Source organism: Notechis scutatus, chromosome 1 (assembly GCF_049901735.1).
Source record: "Notechis scutatus isolate UNSWTSFEM ecotype Mainland chromosome 1, rNotScu1.2, whole genome shotgun sequence".
In the NCBI taxonomy this organism is placed as follows: Eukaryota; Metazoa; Chordata; class Lepidosauria; order Squamata; family Elapidae; genus Notechis; species Notechis scutatus.
Window position 1 is genome coordinate 280,115,320 of NC_142009.1, and position 18,742 is coordinate 280,134,061.

The 18,742-nt window shown below is 39.4% G+C and overlaps 1 protein-coding gene and 1 long non-coding RNA gene across 3 annotated transcripts in view; both read right to left on the bottom strand.

Annotated features, from left to right (window-relative positions):
* LOC148133404 (uncharacterized) overlaps positions 1-18,742 on the bottom strand; it is a 240,444-nt gene that overhangs the window by 79,193 nt on the left and 142,509 nt on the right. The gene's annotated exons all lie outside the window — the stretch shown is intronic.
* Positions 187-14,482, bottom strand: GREM1 (gremlin 1, DAN family BMP antagonist). Of its 2 annotated transcripts, XR_015746749.1 has the most exons (3): positions 14,305-14,482; positions 3,214-6,390; positions 187-3,180 (listed from the first exon to the last, which is right to left on the bottom strand). XR_015746749.1 is itself a non-coding variant. In XM_026664279.2 (2 exons), exons 1-2 carry the CDS (start codon positions 14,433-14,435, stop codon positions 5,838-5,840), a joined length of 684 nt encoding a protein of 227 aa, XP_026520064.2. In that variant the 5' UTR covers positions 14,436-14,482; the 3' UTR covers positions 187-5,837. The 2 variants fall into 2 exon arrangements, 1 of the variants encoding a protein (XP_026520064.2); XM_026664279.2 differs by having other exon boundaries at positions 187-6,390.

An 18,742-nucleotide genomic window follows, 5' to 3' on the forward strand; every position in this document is an offset into this window, starting at 1 on the left:
TACACATGTTCTGCTCCATCTGATTCATCCCCAAATGTTGAGACTTACATCTGTATCACACAAAAGATAAAAGAGCCAAACTATATTGCTGCTTAGAAATGTTTCTCTTTGACTTAATCAAATCACTCTCTTTTATGTCAATGTATTTGTCTTTCACATCTTCTTATAATTATGTAAGAAAAGGCATTGTATATAAAAATTGGTTTTAATATCATGGGAAAAACAAGAAAAGCAACATCAAGAAACAGTTGCAACAATACAGACACCAGTATCAAAATTCAGCTAAGCATTCTGCTTAGACTTATATGAAGCTTTATAAGTCACTCAATCTTAAGTCACCAGATCAAACTAACCAGATTTCAAATGGTATTGGTATGAATGTCCATAGCTGCTGGATTTGGGAACAGATGGGTTGAAGAAAAGTAACTGCTCACCAAAGAGAAAATTAAGAAGTGTTTGTATGGCTGAACCAACTATTTGAGACTATAAAGATGAATAATTATGGGCTCTTATGAGAATGAATGAGTCTCTTTGGCTTTGATCAGACAGACTGTACACTTGGGTACCAAATGGACGAAACTCAACTGCAGATAATGTGTCTGAGTGCTAGGCCTGCTGGAATAACCATTTCCTGTCAAACAGACCCTATATAAATATATACGGTACTTTGTTGGGATGGACACTTTGACCAACATGCCCGTATCCATGCAAAAGTCCTGGGCCTATAAATGTACATATGTAGCCTCTTTTAAAATGATATCGTATGTTAGACCATTTAAAACTGCATTAGCTGTTTTCATATAACAAGTTGACCTATATCAGGCCTAACACAAAACTTAATTCTTGCTTAGGCTTTTTATAGCTTAGCATATTGGATTGAACCAACTTGTTTAGTTGTCCCCATATACCATTTAAAGCCAGAAAATAGGTTAATTCAAGAATAAATGCAACCAATCTTTCAAATCTAAAAAAGAAGACACTGATTAAAAAGTTTTCCATAACCAGCCAAGAGCAGGAAAGATTATATGGGATAAACAGGGTAGCTCTGTGTAAGCTGAACTCTGGCTCTCAATCTCAGCAAAAAAGTGATACAGGCTGAATCTGTGTTCATGCTTGCCACATGAGGTATTCTAACTTTCAAGATAAGGAAGAGAAAACGTTCTTAGAGAAATCAAAGATTTACATTTGGTGTCTCTTTTTATAATTCTATAGAAAGAGAATATGCAGAACTAAAGAGTTACAGTTAAGATTAATTATTTCCCACAATATATACCCCTGCATTTCTGCAAAGCAAATAAGGCAGCATTAATGGGTCATTCTTAATTTTTTATCCAAACATAATTAGGGGTAGGAGAGTAGGCTACAAAATAATGAGGACAAAAGTCACCCAGTGAAATCCATCATCAACTGAGGACATGAACTAAGGGCCTCTCAGGTCCCAGACCTATTTACTAACCTCCTGGCTCTTTGGAGTAAATTCTCCCAATCCTCTTCCTATGGATGCTTATAGCTTCACTCCAAATGATCAGCTACACTTTTCCCTTGAGTAAGAAATTTGATTCTACTTTCAGGAAAAACAGTTCAGTTCAGGATTCAACAAACTTCTGTTGTCTTGGAAATGAAGTTCCAGGCCATTCATACTTAAAGCAAAAGCAAAGATAGAAGAAAAGAACTTTGAAGCAATACATAAACCCAGCGGTCCCCAACCTCTGCACCGTGGCCCACTGCCAGTCCACTACGTGCACAAGTTGAACTGCACACACATGCGTGTTTGCACTGGCCCCAGATAGACTGCCAATTCACAAAGATTGGGGACAGCTGCATAAACCAATTATTTGAAATTGGCATTTCCCCCATATAAAGAAGAGGTTGGACAGAGATTGACAGAAACATAGAAAGCCGACAGCAGAAAAAGGCCTAGTGGTCCATAAAGTCTGTCCCTTGACAGTTTTTTATTTTTATTGTTTTAATGTTTGTTGGATGATGGATATGTGTTTATCCCAAGCATGTTTAAATTCATTTACTGATGATTGACTCATTATCGCCGCTGGAAGTTGGCTCCAAGCTTCCATTATTCTTTCTGTGAACTAATACTATCTAAAATTACTTTTGAATTTATTTCTCTCCTGTCATTTTAAGTTTATGTCCCTGGTATTCTTGATTTTTGTTTAATTTTAATTTTTTATCTACGCATTAAAAAGCAATCCAGTAAACCCACTTTTTCCAAAACTTAAAAATACCAAAACCTAGGGCTCACAAAAAGAGAATTGAGATTAGGAGCTGTAAGCTCTCCTTATTGCAGTATGTATGCTAGATATAATAAAAGCAGTCCTTTGGATCCACAATTTTCCATAAAATTCAAAGCAACATTACATACTTGTTCAGTATATACATTCACCTACAATCCAGGGCACATGAAAAGCAGAATTAGTAAGAAACAATAATATATTTTTGTTGACGATAAGTTATGTCCAAGTACTCATTAGTTTATAATACAGTTTATTTTTAAAACCAACATTTGCATTGTGAAATTCTACAAGAAGGAGTATCAGTTTAAAGTCACATTTAAATATCTAAGATTGTATTTTAAATTCTATGTACAACAAATCTTTGTACAATGGTTTTACTTAAGAATAAACATTATTAAAAATTCTTTATAGAATCTATATTTGTTTGAAAATGTGCTGTTTGTACAGAGGGTCAGGACTTTTGTATTTTTAGGATCTTATATTCTTGGCAAATCTTACTTCAAAATGGTCCTGTCCAGAATGCTGAATTGCTTTGTGTCCTTTGTAACAAATGCTGGAAGAAAAGGAAAGATCAGCACAAGTTTCAAACAGTTCAAAAGGAAAAGGGAAGTTGTTTGTCTAAAATATGCTTTGAATTAGGCAACACTCATATCCTACAGACATGGCAATGCCATTAAATATTTCTACTTCACAATCCACATAGTGGAAAATATCTCTTATAGCTCAGATATATTTTAACAATCACTTACTAAAAATGAAGTCTGAGGATATGATGCAGTGTAATGTGCTAATATAAACTGGCATATTAGACTTGTATCTATGAGGTCAGGAAGCATTTTGATGAAAGATTAGATATATAGAAAATGGTGTATTATTATTGCAGATACAGTACTGTAATGTGGATGCTATCTCGTTATAGACCTAGTAGTGGCTGAAGTGTCTAATGCAGAAGGTCTGTACCCACAGTTGTTCTGTAAATTATTACTGCATTTAAAAAAAATTAACTCTGTGATCGTTATGGCTTCTAAAAGCAAGTCATTATTATATCTGTGTTTAATGAGGTGGAATTTGGTAGCTTCCTGATTCAGTCTGTGTTTCTGGAATATAGATATATTTGTGGTTATGCTATAATATTATAATAAGTATCATTCGCTGTAATGCTGGGGAGAAGCAAAAAAGAGACTGTACCATAAAGACCAGATAATGCTTGAAAGATGGTAGATTGTAGACCAATGATTCAACAGTTTAACAAGGCAGAAATGTCACCTGGTGCCTTCTATGCAGCCACATAATTGTCACTGATTGATCAAAACTCGTTTTCTTCCAGTCTTGGAGCACATTCTTGCTTCTCTTTTCCACATAAAAAAAATGCAACTAGGCATAAAGATCAGGTTGAATCCACAATCCATTTGGTTCCCACATAAATTCCAAATTAATTGGGAAGCTTTTTTTCTGCTGCTCTTCTAATACCACTTGTTTGTTAATGAATATTTCAGCCCAGAAGACTACATCAGATACCAGACCGGAGATACACGTACACATACACCCAGCAACACTGCTTAAGTTTGCTATCTTCTTGTCAGTAAGGAAGCAGAAATATTCCGCACAAGCTGGCATCATTAGGTGAGCTATAACTTTGCTGTATTTACTAGAGTACCAGCACTATAGTAATTAAAAGATATAGCGTTAACACCAGCTCAGGAGATCACCAATCAACTTTGGCGATACACTCCGAGAAAGAGGCAGGGTAGACTTTTTTCCCTTCTGCAACTTCATGGATATTATGATTTCCAGCTGCCAGCTATGCATGTTAAGAAAGCTGATTACCTGAATGTCATACAGAGTCTGACTTGAGAGTCACATTCTGTATATATTCAACCACAATTTAAGGGTCATGCGGGCTGAGAGCTGAAGTTGAATCTTAAGGTTGCTAAGTATTGAAAAACACTGGTCTAGCTAACCCTAACCTTCACAACTTTCAGAAAAAGTTCAAAAAACATAGCTGGTATATTCTGTCATCTCTCCTGTCTTAAGTGACTAAGAGCTACGTATAATGGTAGGAATCTGTCTGAAAATTCTCTAGTAAAGAAATGCATCTGTCATGATTACAGCATGGAAGAAGCAATCTGTTAGCCAGATTTACATTCAAAACTATTCATTATCTTAACTTCTCCCCAATTCCACTCGTGACAGGTTGAAGAAAATTGGGAAGCATCAATGAGGTTGTTTAAGGTCTTCCCTGAAATTGTAAATCTGTGATACTTGGAGTTAAAAATGGTTATTGCAATGCTTTACTTTCTGTATGAGCTGACTATGTGGAACAGTGCATGGCTATAGAAGGGATGTATACATGCACGTATAATAGTTGTCAACATACATATTAGACGAGTTGATCTTTAAAAGAGTAAGTGTGCAATTAAGAGTTAATAGTACCATATATACTCACGGATAAGCTGAAAATGTTAGGTGCCAATTCACCCCCCAAATTTGGGTTGGTTTATCCATGGATGGACTTGCCTACAGGTACTCTGATAAGTTTTCCCCTCTGAATTCTTAAAGTACTTGAATGTATATCCCTTTCTACCCCCATCTGCAAATAAGCAGACCCTCAAATAATTAAGCAAAATGTCATTTTAAAAAATGTGCCACCCATGGGTAAACCAATTGTGAAAATTGAAACAGATCAAAATTGCAAGTGTCAGTTTATCCATGAGTGGGACATTTTTCATAGTATTTTAGTGAGCAGCAAGACTATTTCAGGCCTAGCTAATCCCCCTTCAGCTTATGCAATGGGGTTGTCTAATGGCTTTGTCCTCCACACAATCAGATCAATTAAGTAAGTAAGGAGAAACAACTTCATCCCTCCGTTCTATGCTTCTTAGTAGAGGAAGCTTAGACAACCACAACAATTGTGGTATGCAAGAAGCAGACACCTTCATGGGAGATGGTACTTTGAAAAATGGGTTGATGTCCAGGCAAAACCATTCAAGGGTCAGATTACCAGCAGATGGGTTTATAGATGAGTGTATACAGTATTGAAAGAAGCTGTTGGTTTGAGAAATGCAATCAGAAATAACATTCAAGGAGATGCTGTATACATCACTTTTCTTTCCCTTGTTCATTTTTCTGCCTTCCCCATTTGTCTTTCCTTCTTAGCCCTAGGAAGTGGCTATTTAATGTCCAAATAAAGGTGATAGCATGCAAGCTTCCTTCTCCATTAACAATGGCACTCGCTGCAATTAACTTAATTCCTTTCCACATTTTCCTCAGACCATAACTGAATGTGAAAATGCCTCCAAGTCTATGACAGTTGCTGCTACTGATGATCATGGCACAGATTCAAGTCAATGGCACAGATTCAAGTGCAGAATCCCAGGACGGGAGGAATTAGTGTATTACTAAGCCTAGGATACACTCCAAATGATTTATTTTCAAAGCTGAAGTTCACATCTACAGATGAATAACACATACTGTTTGTTGCAATTCTCTTTGATTCATGTCCCATTCTGGACATACCTAAAGAGGTTTTAGAGGCCTGGTTTGAAGGAGGAAATGCACTGGTGAGCAGACTATCCTCCATGACCCCTCCTAGTCCAACTCTATGGATATACAGCGGCATTCTTTAACTCGTGTGATCCTCTTTTTCTTGATTGGAGGTTGCATTTCCGGGCAGGACAGTGTAACCACCATGGTGGTAAATCTCTTTGGTTTGCAGAATGAACACGATTGGAAGGAGCCTTCTTCCCTATGGATATGCCTTGGGATATAGAATGAATTGCACTGGCCATAACAGAACCTATTAATGATGGTTTGGCTTCTGCAGCCTTCTTCTTGGATTGTTTGCTTAAGCGGCTGCGTTTTGCACCAATCCCTTTTCAGATACTTTCGTTCTGTGACATGCAATGCCTCTTGGCTTGATTCCAGCACCTCTTCAGTAGATTTGGCCTTCTCCTTTCTCCGGGGTCTGGAACCTGCTTGTGGTGGTGGTGGCTGCTGGGTCTGTTCGGAGTCATTGGGTTGGGCTTTGTCAGGAGAAGGGATGGTTCCTTGTGATCCATGGTTCCTCTTAGTGCCCTCTGCTGAGGGCAGTAGAAGACTGAACAAAAGGAGGACACCAACAGCAGAAACTGTGCGAGTCATTCTAAGAATACAAAAAGAAATATTATCAGATTGTTTTCTACCAAGCAAAAAATATATTCAAACCTACAAAAAAATTTCTATGCTAGAGAAATTCAGAAATTTAAATCTATTTATGCTATGCTTACTAACAAACAACCATAACATCAAGTTAATATACTGGACTTTATTATTTGAGTCAAGTCAGTGCTGCAAATTTTGAATGTTTACATGAATAGACTGTGGCAAATAAGTATTACATTAAGTCTTCCAACCGAGATTACTTTATTCACCCAGGCCCTTGGGTAAGACCAAGGAAAGCAAATAAAAGTTCAAATATTTCATGAAAATATTTTAAATGAAGCTTGATGCTTTCACATGAAGTTCCTCCATGAGATTTTAAAATTTATTTCATTTCTTTAAAGATCTGCAAAATAAATTTTGTTCCCACCTTTTTTCCGCTACATATCTAGATTCAGATTCCATAAATTGGATTTGCAGTAGCATAATTATCACTCAACACACTGAATTGCCAGTCTCAATGACAGGATCACAATAAGGGATTTGTGGCTGAAGAGAATGGATTTTTTAAAAAATTAGAAACTTGATTTTCAATAAAATTAGTTAAAGAAAAACAAAAGTAACACTAGCTACCTATTATACAGCAGGGCCCTAGAGAAATTGAGAGCCAGACTGCATGGACCATTAATGTAACTTCTAGTTGATTACATTTTTTTTCTTTTCCAATTTGCAGTATGGAGTTGCTGGGGGGGGAGGACAAACAGGGTTAGGATGATGGCATGTTTTTGCTCTCACTGCAATAGATTATGGCCCCTCTATCTACTGGTGCTGGCTTAGATTAGGATTCTATGAGGAACAAAACGATTTAATCTTTCCACATATACATTGCTTAGATCTGTTGGGGATCTGGGAAAGGAAAAAAATATTTCAAAGAATAAAACATTACATATTATATTTAGCTTGGGTCCTAAATCACACAACTCCAAAAGGAAACAATGACCAATGCAGCGTTAAATCACTAATGAAAGAATGCCGCTATGATTAACAGATTTCCTTAAATATTGGAACATCTTCCCTGAGGAAAATGCAGAAAGAAAACAAAAATGTGCTTGCCAAGCCTACTGGCTTGAAGATGAGTTGCCTGTGAACAAAACTCATTTAGACAAACAAGTTCAGGTCATTAATTTAAGAAAAATATTGCTACAATAAAATAGAGTTTAACTTCTAGTTAAATGCAATATAGTTTCTGAACTTAAGCATCTAAACCAAAGGGTAAAATTAATGTTTATTCTAGTGCTGTCGCATTTTGCATTTCTTGGCCTCCAGTCAGGCTAGGCCATAATTTTCCTATTACTTTACATGTTTCTTTTAGGATGTAATTACTTAATTTTGTTTTAGAAATTTCAAAACTTTTGTTTTCTCAGATCAGCATGGGCCAAAATAGTCTACATGTAGACTTTGGCAACTACCGTACTCCTAAATTATAATTGGCAAGTAATGTTAAATCCTCAGCATATGAATCTCATGCTTATGGTGTACTGTAGTAAACCCCCCATTTAAAAGGGGGGGGTTCAATTGGTAGCTTTTTACACTCCTGACTGGGTTTATATGACATCAAATCCCAATCCAAGTAATCTTTCTTTAGTAAAAACCAGGTTGCATTTATTTATGACACAATCATGTTAAACAGATTTCAAAAGAACAAAAGGAGAAATGACAAGAAAGAAGAGACAAGAGCGAGATAAACAACAAATTAAGATTACTGTATAAAGAGATTCTCTGTAGAAAGAGAAAAGATCTAGGAAAGAAAACTGAGGACACAGATTTGATTTAGCAGGAATTGAGATAAGCAAGGACTTGATTAAACCCCAAGGTATCTGAGAGGCCCCCAAAATGTTAATACCACATCCCCAGTTAGCCAGAATTTGGCCAGTTCTTAAGATCCAGAATAAGCATTAGATTTCAGATGAAGTAGTCAGTGGAACTCCAATTCCATTAAATTAACTTCTCCAGTAAGTTATAAGAGCTTTATATACAGCTCAGACTTATACAGCAATTTAACAGGTAGTTGAGATAAAGCTATTCAGATTCACTTCTTCTCACTTGCATCCTTTCCAAAATGTATGAAATACATGAGTGTGTATTTTGGTACCCAGTAGATCCCGGGCCCATCTGACTTTCACTAATTCCTGAATCAGTGAAATATCTAGCATATTTTCTCTCTCTTTCTCTCTCTCTCCCTCCCTCCCTCCCTCTCTCTCTCTCCACATTTTCTGAAGACCTAGCTCTCTGAAGAAGATTCTAATACTAGGAAAAGTCGTAAGGAAATAGAAGACGATGACAAGCATTAAGGTGGATAGACTGCATTACAGCAGAGATAAGTGCACTATTAGTAGATCCAAGAGACCAAATTTGGGGCAGATCATTTGTGGGGAAAGTCTATCTATGTGGTTGCTAAAAACCACATAGATAAAAATCAAAACTAACCCAAAGGCATAATTTTTCCTCCACTTCCAACAGACCTGCAGCTGATTAGGCAACACCTCCCTACTCGCCTCCACCTAGATTTAAACCAATATTTTTATCAGTTATTAATCTTCCCTACTTGAATCAGTCTTTAATATGAAGCTAATATATGCTCAGTCTTGCAGGGGGGTGGGGTAGATTTACACTGAGAATAGGAAAGGAAGAGAAAGATTGTATTATGGATACAATGTTCAATAATTTACTTATGGGACCAAAAATGGAATCCTTCCAGGTCATCTTTGCTTCTATTCTAGCCTGATGACCTGGATTGTTCACAGATAGGATACAATTGAGTTATTCTCATCAGTGTATGTTACAAGTTTGCCAAGAAATGTAGCGATATGATCATCTTTTATTTTGCTTGAGGGTTTTCTTTTTTTGATGTGACATCAAAGGTGGAGGGCACAATACCAGTGATGATCTCTCTCTCTCTCTCTCTCTCTCTCTCTCTCTCTCCCCTCCCCTCTCTCTCTCTCTCTCTCTCTCTCTCTCTCTCTCTCTCTCTGTATATGACATTTTAGAGAAAATATATTAACAGGAAGAAGAAAGAAAATACAAGAGTAGAATGCAAACGAGTAAACAAGGATTTACAAGTGTTAGAAATAATTTTAGTCTGTTATTAATTATGAATAACTATTGAAAAGCCTAGAAATAATAAATTCATCACTGTAGAAATTAAACACATCTCTAAAACAATTGCTAAACTAGCAACAGCATCCTGAGATACAAAGCAAACACAATAATAATGCCCTGCTGGCATAGTCACAATTGCAAGGTTTTTGGGTCGCAGTACATTACTAACCTTTGTAAGCCTGCAGTCTTGCTCCTTCTTTTCATTTTTCTTTTCTAATTAAACAGCCAGAGAGAGAAGGACCCGAACAAATGGCTGTTAATGCTTTTACAGAAAGACTCAATATAAACTGAATTGTAAATCTGAATCACAGATCTGTCCTGCGGATGGGGAGAAGGAAGACTATATTGTCCTAAGAAAGAGTTTACAATACTTTTCTTAGCAGTAAGACCAGATGTTTCTTTGAAGCTTAAAAAAAAAATCTACTGAAAGAATAGCATTCTACCAAGAACAAAGTTTTTTCCTAAATTTCAAATTAAATTGAATTTAGAGATTATAAACTACCAACTTAGAATTTCCTTTTCTGCTGTGGGACAATCCTTCATTATTATTGTGTTTGCTTTGTATCTCAGGATGCTGTTGCTAGTTTAGCAATTGTTTTAGAGATGTGTTTAATTTCTACTCTGATGAATTTATTATTTCTAGGCTTTTCAATAGTTATTCAAAATTAATAACAGACTAAAATTATGGGTGGTGTTGGGTTTTTTACTTTTTTGCAAGTGAGTTTTGACTCCTGGGAACTGCCTGAGCAAGTCCTTGAAGTTTTCTTGGCAAGGTCTTTCCAAAGGGTTTGTTAATGCCCACTTCCTAAAGCTGAAAGACAGTGAGTGGTCCAAAGTCACCCAGCTAGCTGGATGCCTGAGATGAGACGAGAACTCATGAGCTCACCTCTGCACCAAATTGGCTCTCAACAATAACTATCATGGGATCACCTATAGACATTTTAATATATTCTGTTGAAACTCATGCAATTGGTATTCTTTTTGAAAACTAATTTATCTATCAAGGAAATTGTTTAAATTTCACCTTTTCTGTGAGAAATCAATGCAGATGCCTTTTCCCCAAATTTCATTCCAGTAGTAATCATATGAAATAGGATAGGATGAAAGAGAGACTAACTAATCCAAAATCACCAGGGAACACTTTGATAGGAACCTGATTCTGAGTCCCCTCAAACCAGGTCAAACATTTAAACTTGCTTTAAAGATGGAAACAGACATAACAGCGTGCAAATGATCAAATATATATTTCAGAACATCTAATTCTAGTGCGAGAGTCCACTATTACAGCATCTCCCTAAGATAGCTTCTGTTTGATCATTTCTAGTGGTGAATGAGATCCTTTACCACTCAATCTCTGATTGTTGAACCAATTTATCTTACTGTCAGTTAATTTTTCTGATGTCCTACTAACCTGTAATTTGAACTCAGTTTCTTGTCCTGTCATAGTGTTGCCTTTTCCATGGTAAACATATCCAACACCTTTGAATATTCCTCTTTTTTTCCCCAAGCCCTTTATTATCTAGGTTAGTTTTCTTTGGACACACCCCTGATTTTCACTGTCTAAACCAGGGTGTCCAACCTTGGCAACTTTAAGACTTGTGGACTTCAACTCCCAGAATTCCACAGCCAGCTTTGCTGGCTGTGGAATTCTGGGAGTTGAAGTCCACAAGTCTTAAAGTTGCCAAGGTTGGACACCCCTGGTCTAAACTATGGTGATCAGAGGTAGAGTAACAATGACTTTCTTGATCTAAACTATACTAACTGTAAGATTGCATTCACTTTTTCATTCATCCTGCTATTAATTTATATTTAGCTTGTGATCCACCAAGACACTCAACTTTTTGCCTATACTGTTGCTTGACATGGTCCCCCTTCCATACTAAATTCTTCCCAGCCAAAAGGAAGACTTCAGATTTGTCTCTGCTGAAATTCCTCTTCTTAGTTTGATTCGATGTTCTAATGCATTAACATCCTCTTGAATCTTGATTCTGAACTCATTTGCAAAATGATGAAAGGGTTTTCCTTGGATCTCAACCTGGGTATAAGAGTGTCTCCATAGAGAAAGCGGTTAGTGCTTCTATTCTAACTTCTGACTAAAAGATATTACATGTGTATCTTATCTTTGCCAAAGAAATCTTAATCAAAACACAGTAATCATTTTGATCTATGCAGATTGTCTATGCTATATCGGAGAGGATAAGCAACACAGAATCCTCTGAGCCTTTCTACAGTATAGTACTGTATCTAGCAACCCTTGTTAAGAGTGTTTTTTTTTAAAGGTGCTGACCTGAGTTTTCTAGGGTTACCCAACACTTGGAGGGGGCCCAGAAAACCAGAAGATCAGATGGCAGCATGGACTTAATTTTTGCTTCACCTCTCTTTCTTTAGCAACTTTAGTAGCATGAAGAGAGTAAGAAACAAAGCCAGAATCAAGAAAGGAAGGGGAGAAGAGATGGGATAAAATATTTTGGGTGGTTCTCTTTGGCTTTGTTGACAGCTGGACTGGAAAAATGTTGTGTGTTGGATTTGTTTACAGTTAACATGGTATTTAGCCTTCCTCCCTGTAGATACTTTATGTGTCCTAATCTGATATCCTTTAAATTGGCTTTGTACCTAACTGTCCTTCCTCCAAGGGGTTTTTGAGAACTTGTTCTCTTTAAAGGAGTAATTGTCCCTCTTCATAATGTTAAGTTTTAGTCTTTTGTTCAGACTAGTATACTGGGACCACTTTATGCCTTCCAAATGTGGTTTTGCTAATAGTGAATTGAGATATGGAATGACAAATTTTATATTTTTTAATTAATATAATGTTAGGGCTCAGTATGGACTTTTTGCTGGCACCTGGATGGGAGAACACATTACTTAGCAGATTTGCCTATTTGTTAAGAGACACATTGTGGGATGAATTACAGTAGCTTTATATTTGTTAATTATGAGGTGAAAAGATGGTGAAATTGCTTACATTTTTGATGAGGATGGGAATTCTCTTTCTTGGAATAGAAGTTCTCTATTTTTTTCTTTTTGCACCTCTTGTTCTATTTTTTCTTTTTCTGTTTTGTTTTATCTTTCATTGCTGTAGTTAAAACTTTTTTTTAAAAAAGAAGTAACTGAATCTGGGCAGGAGGCCATTGCTCTTTCTTTTAACCTATTTGCATAGCTTGTCCTAGAAACCTCCCTACAAAATCAGAGGCCAGCTTGCCGGAATAGCTTACTCCTTGTGTCCGCAAAAGTGATAGTTCCTCTCTCCGACCTTTCTGTGGAAGCGCTACTTGCGTTGGGCCACTGAAATCTATCCAATTCCCACCGTGCTTGCATAAACGTCAGCTTCTCGTTTAGCTAACCGGCGTCAAAAGCAGATGCTTCTCGCTCTCAGTGGCATCGTGGGAACTCTTACCTGAATGGAAAATAACCTTACAACAACGTGGTACGAGTGACTTGCGGCGTGACCTGCAATAAGCTCGCACGGTGCAATAGGATTGTGTGTTTGTTAGTTGGATTTTTGTTAGTTGGTTAGGGATTTTCTGCCTTCACTGTGAGTTGTATTGTGTTGGGGCGGGGGCGGGGGAGGGGGCGCACGAAGGGAGGCTCAGCAAATCTCATTGTAGACATGTTGTACTCTGACAATAGGTCTGAATCTGAATCTACCTAGCGAAGTTAAGGGGTTGTCACGGCTGCAAACGGCCCGTGGCAGGAAAGCTCTCTACGCAACTATCCACGACGGCTGGTCCCTGAGCGTTCCGACTGGCAAGCAAGCTTTCGGCTTGCAAAACACCGCAAGGGGCCCCCATTTCGAGAGATACTTTGCTCAAATCTCCCACTTCTGCGCCACCGCCGCCTTCCAGACAACTTTACTCGCCTTCGCGACTCGGCCGCAATTGCTACTCGAGTGTAAACAATGTTCGGTAATTTCCATAATTAAGGTGCTGCTTTATTAATTCAAGTGCCAGCGCGGCAGACATGAACCTCCTTTGAGACGCGGAAGACGCCACATTTTAAAAACCAATCGCAGGATTTACTCTGGACAGAGTTTACCGGGCGTTGCGTCGGCCTCGTAACTCGGCAGGCAGAAGGGCGAGACGCGCGGGCTCGGAAGCCAAGCTTGACGGGGGGGAAAATGCTGGCTGCTGTCTCTGCCCCTGAGCGAAGGGCTCAAACTTTTAGGGAGATCGAGGCGATCGTCCCCACGTTACACACCGCGGGGACGGTCTCTGCTAGAGACTGAGAGAACGAACGCCTGCAACGCACTGAATGGCTGAGCTTGAATAGTCAGTCACAGAAGTGCATTGTCTACCTTCAGTAACCCCGGCGGCTCTGCCCTGGGATAAAACCCCCGCTAGGTTTTTCTCCCGGTTAGTTCACGTGCACGAGCCTCCGTTTGAAAGCTCCCACCTAGCACCCAAGAAAAGAAGAACCTCCTCTTCTTACAACTCGGGTAAACCTCCCTATTACCACAAGTATGAAAAGCCCCCATTCCGCAGTACGGCCAGTCTTTCCCGCGCCATCAATAATGCTAAAAAGTCGTCTCCCCCCGCCTCCCGAAAATAAAGCCCGCTGAACTCTGGGTCTTGTCTTGCCAAGAAAGTGGCTCGATTCCCCCCGCGTTTGTTCCCCAAGTCTTCCGAAAACAACGCTCGGCACCAAGTCTCGAGTAACGCCACGGAGCTCGGCTGCTCTCCTCTAGAAATCAGCCTTGGCCTTTCCTACTCCGCGACGTGGAGCGTCGAAAGCCAAGCTGGGACCCTGCCCGCTTATCCCTCACCTGCGACGGTGACCGGAGCTTCGCCGCTGCTCTTCCCGCTTAAGGCGCTCGTCTCCTGTCTCGGATTTGGGAACGCGGCGCGCTAGCTGCCATTTAAATGCCTGCCAGCTGAGAGCGGCCCTCCGTGTCATTGGCTGAGGCCTCCCAACCCACCCCCTAACCGCTTCCAGCCGCCGCCGCCGCCGCCGCCAGGATTTGCGTTCCCCCAAAAAACAAAAAACAAAAAAAAAAACCCTCACGCCTAACAATTCGCTACTACCGTATTCACACTGTGGTGCTGGGTATTCATCTTTTCCGCATACGGAGACAACACATGCAGGTCCTACACATGGGGTGGAACAGCAACGCGCGTGGAAACGCCGTTTCTCTTCCATCCCAACCTTGATTTTGCGAAGGATTGTGAGGATTTCTTATTAGCTGGCTCTGTAGTTTCCAGTTCGAGCCCCTTACAAAATTGCTGATGGGCATGTGGCCAGGAGCAGTTCGCTGTTGTTGTTGTTGTTGTTTGTTGCAGCCTTGTTTCCAGTGCTTAATTCTTATTGTGCAACGTTGTAGAAATAATTTATCCACATCCCCACGACAAGGAGCACTGTAAGAGGACATTGTGAGGTACCAAAAGCAAGATTTCCAGCCTCAGACTTCTAGCTATGAACATTAATCTTGGAATAATTATCAAAGCAGGATCCTTGCCGGTATCCCATCCCATAAAATTCCTGAACAAGAAGCCTTGTTAGGTTTTTAAAGTTGCATAGTGGAGCATTTTTTAAAAATGCCTTTGAGTCTGTGGGACTTAACTGGAAACATCCCTGTAGTTTTCTTGGCAAGATTCAGAAGTGCCTCCTTTCTGGGGCTGAGAGAGTGTGACTGGCCCAAAGTCACCCAGCTGGCTTTGGCCTAAAGTGGGTCTCCTGGTTTCTAGATTGATGCCTTAACCACTAACCAAAGCTGGCTCTCATGGAACAAATGTACTGGTGTTTAGAAATCAATTCATAGTTCTAGATACCCCATCAGCCATTAGTTTTAGTGTCAATCAATTTATAGATCTAGTATCATGCAGCCTAAATTGGAGGTAGGAATATGGTAGTTCAGGATGTATTAATAGCTTGGTGGGGGATCTAAGATTTGACTGCAACAATTTCATATGTCCCACTATACTTATGAAAGTAAGATGGAAAGAAGGGAGGGGAAGAAAACCTGAACTAAACATTGTCTATAGAAGTGTAAATGCATCAAGTGGAGTGCCCACTAAATTTGAGGTGGTATTCAGCAGGTTCTGACCAGTTCTGGAGAACCAGTAGCGGAAATTTTGAGTAGTTTGGAGAACTGGCAAATACCACCTCTGACTGGAGATTTTACAGTATCCTTCCCCTGCCACGCCCACCAAGCCACACCCACAGAACCGGTAGTAAAAAAAAAATTGAATCCCACTGTTGAAAGGTGTCAAAATGCCTTTCTTTCGAGGATTCGATTTTCCTACTAGGAGAGCTCCGGTGCAAGGATACGGACAACTGCTTGAAAGCTGGATTTTTTTATTTTTCAGGAAGGCGGAGAACAGCGAGAAGTCTGCGTTCCTGGGCTAGCTAGCTTCTTATAGTAAGTCCCTGGTTTTTTATACCCTTTTCTCCCTTTGTAAGTTGATTTTGTGTGAGTGTTTGTATTTGTGCCTAATGTTTCAAAACCTGTTTGAGTTTGTCTTTATTCTCGCCGGAGGGCAAACTTCGCGGGGTGCGGAAGGCAAACTCCGCAGGGTGGCCAGATTGTATTATTGGTTTTCTGTAATCTCTTTTAGCTTTAAGATAGTTTTTCATATTTGTTCTGTGGCAATCTCCTGTCTGTCCTTTTTGTAATTTATATTTTGTGTTTTTTGTCTGTTTGTTTTGCTTATTTGGTATGTCCTGTGTTTGTAAGGGTTTTCTAAATTATCTTTTGTTTTCCTTTTCCTATTTGTCTAGTTTTCTTAATTACTTAGGCTTTTGTCTATAGGGATTCTTTAATACTTTTTTTTAATTCCTTTTCCTGTGTAAGTTTGTTTTCTGGCTGACCTGATGTTCCCCTTGGGCTTTTCCTGTTTTTTGTGACACTACTGCCTTCGTGAAATTCCCTTTCCACACCACCACTGACCCACATCTTGAGAAGACACCACCTTAACTTTGTGGGCAAGAGAGTTGTGGGTACAGGAGCTTCTGGTGAAGACATTCTAAAGGTAAGGATGATTTAGAAGAGTTCATTATAAAAATAAAAATGTGAAAACTTTAGATTACTATTAAATAGCAGGAAGACAAAAGTGATGCTTAGAGAATTTACAGTTGATGGTAAAGCAGTAGGTAGGATTGTTTTACTGGGCTCGGGATGGGTGGTGTGCTGGAGAAGTAAAGAAGCTAATCTAGAGAGGGATTGCCAGATTTTGATCCTATTCTATTACTGAGTTAAAATGCTTAATCTCTCCATTTTTGAGTTAGCAGAAAAGTATATCATTCTCCCTGGTACTGTTTCCTCTTCTGCCTCAGCTGTCTCTGTGCTGATACATAGATGTGCTGATATCCTGGTTTTGCATATTGCAAAGCGTAACTGGCTATGCCATGAGTATTTGAATGATATGGGATAGAAATTTAGATAGATTGACCAAGTGATGATGGGTTGAGTCTCCTGTCACCAGCAATGGGGAAACATCTCCCAACCATGAGGGAAACTGTAACAAATGAGATGGGTCTGCAGGACTCTCTCCATAATCTTAGTCTCATTATTATGCCTCTCCTCCTCCTATTCTCCAATCAGTCTGAATATGGTTGTTGTTTTTTTAAAAGGGAAATTAGAATCCCAAACAAAATTGGTTTGCAAGCAGCACTCTTACTTAGCATTCCTCTCCGTTTATAATGGTGACAAATGCCACCCTGAATATTCTTCCATGCTGCTTGGGGGACAGTGGGGGCTTTATTGTTTCAGTCTTGCACTAAATCGGAAAGGACTTTAGAGCAGGGATGTCAAACTCGATTTCATTTGAGGGCCGCATCAAGGTTGTGTATAACCTCAAGTGGCTGGGGTGGCGTGGCCAGGGTGGGCGTGGCCAGGGTGGGCGTGGCCAGCTCAGTGTCACTCATGTCGGGGGCACCAAGTGCTCTGCCAGAGAAAACAGGTTCCTGGGTTCGGTTTTCAGCTGGGATGGCCTCCTGAACTCTCTGCCATCGAAAACAGGATGGGAGGGTCGTATGTAGCCCACCCGAGCTCTATTTTCACTGGTAGAGGCACCACAGTCCTTTGCTGTTTCCAAGGTGGCCAGATCTAAGCACCCAGCAGGCTGGCCTTGAGTTTGGTACCCCTGCTTTAGAGTTAAGCATTTATTGTACCTGGCTGCATCCTGATATGGTTTTGATAAGTCCCTGACACGGTACTGCTGTAATTGGCTCTTTAGTGCAGCAGCATCCAGTTGGTGGCAGATAATGCCAACCAAGGACTGGAAGAGTGTGAAATGGTAAATTAGTGCTGATCTCATTAGCTACTGGCTATCTGACCTTATCTTCAATATAACAAGTAAATTTTAGATTGTTCTTGGATGCTACCAGCTTAAGATGAAAGGTACTTTGACAATAAAATACCAGTAAAGATAATTTGTCTTCCTCAGTTATGGCTCAGGAATGAGATGAAGGAGATCTCGTAAGGACACAAGGGAGAAGAAAGAAGCAACAGGGCTAGTTTGTGCTTAGGGCCATGGAAGTCCAAAGGTGGGTTTTAAAAAAAGTGGTAAAAATGTGTGGTCAATTTGAACAATAAAATCAAGCTCTGCCTGTTCTGCATGACACACAACAGAAATAGGCAGATTGATTGATTGATTTTTATTAATTAATTTATTGGATTTCTATAGCTGCCCATCTTAGCCAACGATTCTGGGTGGCTCATATACTACAATTAAAACCCCAAAAATGTTTTAAAATAATAAGAACAGTAACAACCATTTAAAATGGTAAAAAAAAATGTTAAAATGTCCGATTCTAATACATACAAAGCAAGACACCAGGCCTGTTAACAATATAGCCAGGAGGACAGGAGGTGGGGCCCTTGGCACAGGCAGCATCCCAGATTGGGGAGTAATGATTGTACCATTGAAACTAGCATATTGACTTGTTTGACCACATCCTCAAACACCCCTAATAATTAAGGGCAAATGTGGAAAGATCCTTAGACAATTCATGGAAGTTAAGGTTATGTCTATGACAAAAATCAGAAAAATTAAAGTAGTAATAAGATTAAGCTGTGGAAGCTAGCATCCGAGAAAAGGTGATACACACATTTTGAAATATGGATTGAAGGATGGATTCAGTCTAAGAATATCAGGAACTGCAAGAAGAAGCCATCAATTACTCATGGACAAATTAAAGACAGTTTTCTCCTGTAAGGCAATGATCAAAAAGCAGAAACTTCGTAGGAGTGTGGTGTAAGAGGG

What these genes read in the sequence shown, in the direction of transcription:
- GREM1 (XM_026664279.2), bottom strand. Translation starts at nt 14,435, where the DNA reads ATGACACGGAGGGCCGCTCTCAGCTGGCAGGCATTTAAATGGCAGCTA. An exon ending in AGCTCCGGTCACCGTCGCAG is followed by an intron (nt 6,391 to 14,304) that starts GTGAGGGATAAG and finishes TTGTATTCTTAG; the next exon opens with AATGACTCGCACAGTTTCTG.